General features: G+C 37.4%; 1 protein-coding gene across 4 annotated transcripts in view; it reads left to right on the top strand.

The window, feature by feature from the left end:
• LOC137982351 (fibroblast growth factor receptor 3-like) overlaps positions 1–7,500 on the top strand; it is a 59,495-nt gene that overhangs the window by 23,769 nt on the left and 28,226 nt on the right. For 2 of the 4 annotated variants that reach the window (XM_068829449.1, XM_068829448.1), the window contains exons 4-7: positions 594–1,025; positions 3,429–3,517; positions 5,717–5,775; positions 6,117–6,292. In XM_068829449.1, coding sequence (XP_068685550.1) covers positions 594–1,025; positions 3,429–3,517; positions 5,717–5,775; positions 6,117–6,292 — 756 coding nt within the window. The remainder of the gene's footprint in view (positions 1–593; positions 1,026–3,428; positions 3,518–5,716; positions 5,776–6,116; positions 6,293–7,500) is intronic. The other 2 variants (XM_068829451.1, XM_068829450.1) reach the window with 1 other exon arrangement.

Raw genomic sequence — 7,500 nt, 5'->3', positions numbered from 1 at the left:
GAAAACTTGAACCCAATCAAAAATTTCACGGAACTCGATGATAAGCTAAACATCCAGAAAATATGATCTTTTAACTTTGAAATGATATAAAATTCAGCTCTGTTAATAAAATTACGGCGGGTAGTGATTTTTTTTTTGCGCTGATTCCTATTCGCTTTATAGCTATACCTTAAGGTAATTTAAGGAATAAGCGTGCTTTTACCACACGACGTCTCAATACCATCCGCACTCGCAGTAGTTTTATCCATCACTATGTCAATAAGGCAATGATGTAAATATTTCCTTTTTAATAAATTCAGATTTTTTAAGCTCTCCTGATTTTATTGTAAATCATACGCAATTCATGCAGCTTATGGCTGCCATGTTTTTGATCAATAAACTATTTATCTATCTATCTATCTATCTATCTATCTATCTATCTATCTATCTATCTATCTATCTATCTATCTAAGGCCATTTTAAATATCTTCATACTTCTCAGTTTATTTTGCTTTTGAAATTATTAACTTAACCAAAAACACATAACGCGAGGCTGTCAGTGCTTGTTTCAACAACTTCATTCTTTTTTTTAACCATGATTACATTTATTCTAGAGAAAAAGTTTCTCAAAAACTGTCATGAGTACACCATTCACAACTTTGATAACTTGACAAGGCAACAACACCCTGACTGGAGACAAAGCCAAGCTGATTGTTCAAAAAATGGGGGCCATCTCGTGTGCATAGAGCATGAAGACGAACTAAACTTCCTGGTACATAAACTTAAAGAACTGGAATTGGCCGGTATATCCGAATATTTCATTGGCTTACAAAAGCAGAGTAGTGAGTGGACTTGGATATGCAACACAAATATAAGTGTTACTCCAAGGAAGCCTCCCTGGTCTACAGGTCAACCAAGTGGTAATGGTAATTGTGCCAAAATGTACTTTCGTACGAAAAGAGACCCAGTTTATGATGACATACCCTGTGAACATCACAAGAAGTCATATATTTGCGAAAGGCGCATTGGCAGTTGCCGTGAAACAGGTAAGTCTAAATTTCCAAAATTGAAGCAGTATTAATTTGGGGGATTATCTCAGAGTACGTTTTCTTCTCCAAAGCTGCAGCTTTGCATCTGTTCAAGGAATCTTGAGAGATTAATAGTTATACGCTAATGCTGCATTTGAATTTCAGGAGACAACTGCCAACTGTGAAAAACATCTCGAAAGTATTTAACACGTTTTCACGAAATTTCGCAATTGACTAAGCGCCTCTTCATTAGTGTTTTTGGTTTCTAGATGTTAAGGTTGACTGACTAGTGTAATTTATTCGTTTTCATTTCATTTAATTATAAGGCCGGTTTTCATAGCCTTTTGGAGTTTTGTTCGTTTCAAAGCAGTTCAAAGTTGTACGCCAAACAAGGGTAGTTTGGTTCCATTGATAGTCAGATCGACATTTGTTAGTTGCTAAGTTAAGGTTCTTCTTCGACGCTTCCAGTGCAGTCTTCGTTGTAACCTTGATGCACCTTTCACTAAGTCCCAGCTCTGAAACAAATGTGAGTGTTGTTTTCTATCGCTTTTCCGCTTCACATTGGTTTGCTTAGTAAAGTTCTTTGTTTGTTTGAATTGTATTTTAGTTTTAACTGCTTTTTAGTCTACCATCACGTCTACTTTAATGAAATGTGTTAATATGTTAATTATAATATTAACATTTCACTGTCGTATCCCCAATGATAACTTCAGTTAGTGGTTGCACCTTGTCACGCACAGAATGAAGAGCGATGTTGTAGGTGTATTCTTCATCGGTGGACTCATCGCCATCACTTTCATTCACTGTATTAACTTTCTTGGAAGTTGATCTGCTTCCACATACCCTTGTAAAATGCCCTTTCTTGTGACAGTGCTTGCAGGTTTCATTCAGTGTTGGGCAAGATCACCCTTGGTGAGGGTAATTTTCTCCACTCCTGGCAGTCACTTTCCTTCTTTGACTGTTTGAACGTCTCACCTTCTTCGATGTCTGTGGCTTGCTTTTTGGACATTTCTAGACCCTGGCCATAGTCGAGTAGAGCTTTGAGATTCATGTCATCTCAAAGAGCTCTGCAACGTAATGATAAACAGGACATGACTATTTGTGACTGAATTTCTTCATCTTCGTTTGTAAACCCGCATATTCAAGGCGTCTGAGCCTTGTGCAGTAAGAGTCAAGTGACTCGCTGGAATTCTGAGTAGCATTTCTGAACATGTAAATCTTGTAGGTCTTGTTTACTTTTAGCTGGAAGGAGGCATTCAGAGCCGCTACAGCTTTCTCATACACTTTCTCTTCCCCTTGATCTGGAAGTGTTTCGAATATGTCGCTGACTTCCTCACCAGTGGAATATAAGAGCAGCTCTTGCTTGTATGTCAGATCTTTCACATCGTGGCAGCGAAAAGTGTTTCAGCCATTTCTGCCAACGTGGGCCAACTGAAGTGTCGTCTTCGTGTATGGGGAACAAAGGAAATGGAGGGAGGATGTTCGCCATGTCGCTTCTTTCCAATGTGGTGGATCCAAAGTATCTGTAAAATGAGCTGTAGTTGTAGGCGCATTCACTTGAGTTATCCTCGTTGCCAGTTATAGAGGTCATGATTATTAAGACTTGCTTTTTATTCTCCAACACAGTACTCCTTCCTCTACAGTACTCTCTCCCAGTTCCTTCTCCTGCGCATGCCCGTCACGCAATACAACGACATTACAGTTGTGTCAATCACTAAAATACACACATTGTTTTAAAGTATATTTATATCATTACATGTACATCTGGTATTATTATATGAATAATATAGATGCACTTACATTACAGAAAAAATAAGGAGTAAAATATAATATTATTGCACTGTTCAAAAATTACAATTCAGTTTTTTAATAAATTTTGTGTAAGTACATTGTAGGAGAAGCTATTTGTGTTGTTTTTTAAAGGAATTATAAGGTAATTTTTTTAGGCTGATAGAAACTGACTCAATTTATTGGTCTCGTCTATGAAAGACATAAATGCATTAGGTTTATAATAGCATTATTTTTATATATAGCACATTTTGCAAATGAGTATTTTACAGTTAATTTTTAACAAATTTGTTTCAACAAAATGGAAGATAATAGTGGTGGATATTGTACTAGTCTACAAAGTGATGAAGTGAAACAACTAATAAAAGCTTCCACCAAAATTTTAATGAAGCGTGCTTTACAAGCCCATGCCCTAATTACTGGCAAAAAGTGAATCATTTTTCCTCTTTTTGCTGGATGCACATATATCAAAGTAATAATAAACTCGCGAGTAGTGTCGCTGTGTCCCTGTGTGTGGTTATTTGTGTAGTATCTGTTAATATCCAGCCCGTCCTTGCTTAATAATGTTATAATTAATTGGCAAGATTGTTTAGGGTTACCTATGGTTAACTCGGATTTTTTTTATTTTCTCAGGCATTGGAGAGTTCAATATTTACTTGAGACTGAGCACCAGTGGAGAATGTAAAGACAAAGATTCTGTATGGGAGACACTCGAGAATGAGGTACTACCTTAAGTATACATGTTGGGTAAATTATTTTGACCAAGAGGGTTCTAAATAAAAATGACTCAGAGTTGACTAATTGTTTGGCATAAAGTGCCTCAACCATTGTCATGTCTTCCACAAGTTGCCCAGTAATGCTGGTGTTGCTAACATCGGGCAGGGGTCATGCATGTATTTTTAATGTTGTTGATGGGGTAGTTGTGCAAAAAATTCATGACAATTAAAGAAAAAAAAAAATTAATGAGTTTAGGCACTCATTTTTTTTTTGCCCGTATGATTGCCTAGCCCTTACTTAACCTAAGGTAATGTATTTGTTTTAGGGTGGGAGAGTCAGTGGTAATCAGTGCTAGTGTTTAGAGTTAATTTAATGTCTACTCGTTAGCTTGTGTCATACGCAGAATATGACCTTTAGTACATGAAGCTAAAAGGAGAGCAGAAACTGATGCTATGTACACTGTACAGCTCAAGTTATCTCAATCAGCCATTGCAATGGTTAATGGCAATACGTGTACTTTAAACAACAAGGGAGAAAAATGAATGAAGTGGGGTGTGTTGTTGTGTTACTAGTCGCTACAGTGTACTTGTAAAATTAATCTAATTTGTGCATCTCAGGGGATGGTTGATTTTCGGGGAAATAGAAAATGTGCAGATGCGCCTTTAAGATCATTATCAAGACATTATTTCACCTTTACGTTCTGCTGAATATTTAAGGCAGTTTTCGTTAAGATTTAATTAACTACATGTATATAAATTATTAAAGACAAATTTAGAACTTTCCCTACTCGACGTTAAATTTGCAAGTTATTGCCTAGACATGTTGCAGTCTTATCATCACCTTGTGAGTACAACCTGTAAGGTTGTGATTTAATTCTAAGCAAAGGATTATCTCAGTGACTGAAGAGCAATAATTTTTGTAAAGTAGTTGGAATTTAGGCTTTAGTGAAACCCTGTATTGGAACCGTGAATGGATGTAAATGATTTGTATTATACATGCAGTGTGTGATACAATCGCACAGTCTTGGGTCAGAGTTTCAAGTGTGGACTTTCATTGGGTTTTTGCTACTGTTTCATCTAATCCTAACTACTGGTTAAGTTCTGAGATCATGACAGTTACGAAATCAATGCTACTTACACTATAAATGGCAGTAACAAAAGGAAAACCTGAAATAGCCAGTCTTAACCGGGATTCAAACCCATCACCTCTGCAATACCGCTGCAGTGCTCTTACCACTTGAGCCATCAAGCCATCTGGGAGCTGGTCATTTTTTTGTGTGTACGTAAGTGTATCCTTAAGTGAAGTACGATCGTCCGGGTGAGTGTAGTCCTGAGAAGGACTGTTTGAGATGACATTGACTGACGTTTCGACAACCTGAGCGGAAGTCATCTTCAGAGTCAAGTCATTTGTGTAACGTCAGTAGATACTATAAGATACTATAGATACTATACTGTCAGTTATTGGTCAACTGACAGTCGACCAATAACATCACGAATAAGTTGACCAATGACATCTACGACCGGAGTTCTTATAGTATCTACTGACGTTACACAAATGACTTGACTCTGAAGATGACTTCCGCTCAGGTTGTCGAAACGTCAGTCAATGTCATCTCAAACAGTCCTTCTCAGGACTACACTCACCCGGACGATCGTACTTCACTTAATGATATGACTCCTGGGTTCAAACCATTTACAATTTTAAGTGTATCCATTGATGATATGGGGAAGGAAGTTTTTAGATCGTCGCAGTTATTAAAGTTAATGAAGCACTTGTTTCATTTGCTGTGAAGAACTTTAACTTTTTGACTTTGTTCCCCCGTGAGAGCAAAGGAGACCAAACCCGTGTGTCGAAATAAATGAATTTTTGCATTTTCCAGTGTTCTCATTAGAAAACATTTTAGCATGTTCTTCTCTGAAACCAAGAGAAACTGAAAAGAGTTTTGTCCCCCAACAATAATATTTATTGAGCTATCAAACGTGCTGCAAGTGCTGAATCTGTAATTACAGCTGTTATGCCATTGTGGAAAACAGCCCTATATACATGTGTAGATAAGTAAATGTATTTCATATCCTGACATGCCCTTGGTAGTTGAAGACGAGATGGGGTTACCAGTGTGTCAAGTCCTTTCTGTGGCACAGTTAAATAATGGCTGTTATTCAGGGCTGTTCTGTTGACATTAATGTATGTGGTTATAATGCTAGTTGGACAAGGTCTTCGCTCAAAACCAAAGTTACATTGGGGCAGAACTGATCGCCTCAAGGTAAGGCACTATTTTTTCTGATGATGATATCTTTTTCATATTTTAATTTATTTAAAGATGATAATGGTAGTCATAATTATTTGTAATATTTGTGACAGTTAAGGGGAAGTGTACCAGGGTACCATCAAATTTCTGACAAAAATATCCCACTTTGGTCAACCAGGGAGCTTCAAAACTGTGAATATTTCTACATTCTTGATGATCGTACAATCAAATAATGCCCAAAAAAAAAAAAAATAATAAAAATGAAGTAGAATAAATAAAAATTACTTGTAGCAGTGTTATGCGTTAAAAGTCGACCTTGATACATGGACATGGACTTAGCAGTTTTAATGTTGCAGTTGTGGAAGCCTCATCTTTGACTTGGCCTTGAAGTTCAATACTAAGGTTGCAGAAGATGATATCATTTCTGCTATAAAAAATGCTATCGTGGATGGAAAACATTGGAACATTGGAATTCCACCTGTCATTCTATCTACAACCACAGCGTCCACAACAACTTCTCCAGAGTCGGATAGTATGTTTACAGTTAATTTCTTTTAAATGGTTGGGAGAATTGAGTATTCCTCGTTCTTTGGCAGTTACAGTGTATCTCTTTGTTAGTATGCATTTTTAAGGGGAAAGGGGGTGGGGGGGGGGGGGGGCGGGGGGGGGAGAGGCAGTATCACTCCCAACTTAAAACTGGGAAGAAATGATATCTGTACGTTAACGGTGATGCATAAAACGCCATACTATATTTGCAAGGATGAAGCAGTTATTCAATGTTGAACTCAAGTTGTCGTAACAAAGCATGACACAACCCAGGTATCAATGGGACGCAAACCTATGACCTTGCATTTTTTATGCTTCCTACATGAACTGCAACAATCTTGACGTATTGTCTATCATGTTGAATAGGGTACAAAAACAAAGTTGCAAATGACCACCGCCTAAATGCCTCGATAGGTTAGTGCTAGAGCAGTGTACAACATAACAAGGCATTATCAGAAAGTACTGTTTTGCTTGGCTATAGATATCGTACAATACACTGTACATGATATGCCTCCCACATACTAAACATGAAAATGAATGGCTTTTCAAAATTCGTACTTACATGTACTTTGATGAGACAATTAACGGACGTGAAAAATGGAAATGTGCAAACAAACAAAGCTCTAGCTTGCAAAAATAGGCATTATGGGGGCAATACGTTTGTTTTGGTTTACAAGATCGACGTGCAAGAAGGCAATGGAAGGGAAAGGAGAAAGGAACGCCTGTAGACACACTATTGTTCGATGTCCTCCAGATGCTTTTTTTTTTTTTGCCATATGTATCATATTTTGATCTCCATTGTCTCTGGAATTCAGTCACTTTCATGCTGTTCGGTAAAGGAACAAATACATGTAACTTAAGAGAAAAGGAGCCAGGAAATCAATTCGCTTTTTTGCATTCTTCACATGTTCTAAATCACCTTCAAGTGAATTAATTAAAGCTATGATCCTGTCAGTTGTGAACGCAATTTATCAAACGTAGAGAAGCCTGAAAAATTCAGGACTTCAACAGGTTTTGAACATGTGACGTCACAATGCCGTTGAGACGCTCTAACCTACTGAACGAAATGATATATGAAATGAATCATATATTGGTTAGAACGTCGCACTGGCATTCCGAGGTCACCTGTTCAAAACCCGTTGAAGCCCTTAACTTTTCAAGCTTCTCTACGCAAGTGCTAAATTTTGATCAATA

This window comes from Montipora foliosa, chromosome 13 (assembly GCF_036669935.1).
Source record: "Montipora foliosa isolate CH-2021 chromosome 13, ASM3666993v2, whole genome shotgun sequence".
Classification (NCBI taxonomy): domain Eukaryota; kingdom Metazoa; phylum Cnidaria; class Anthozoa; order Scleractinia; family Acroporidae; genus Montipora; species Montipora foliosa.
The sequence above is the reverse complement of the archived record's forward strand: the minus strand, read 5'-3'. Positions and strand labels throughout refer to the sequence as shown.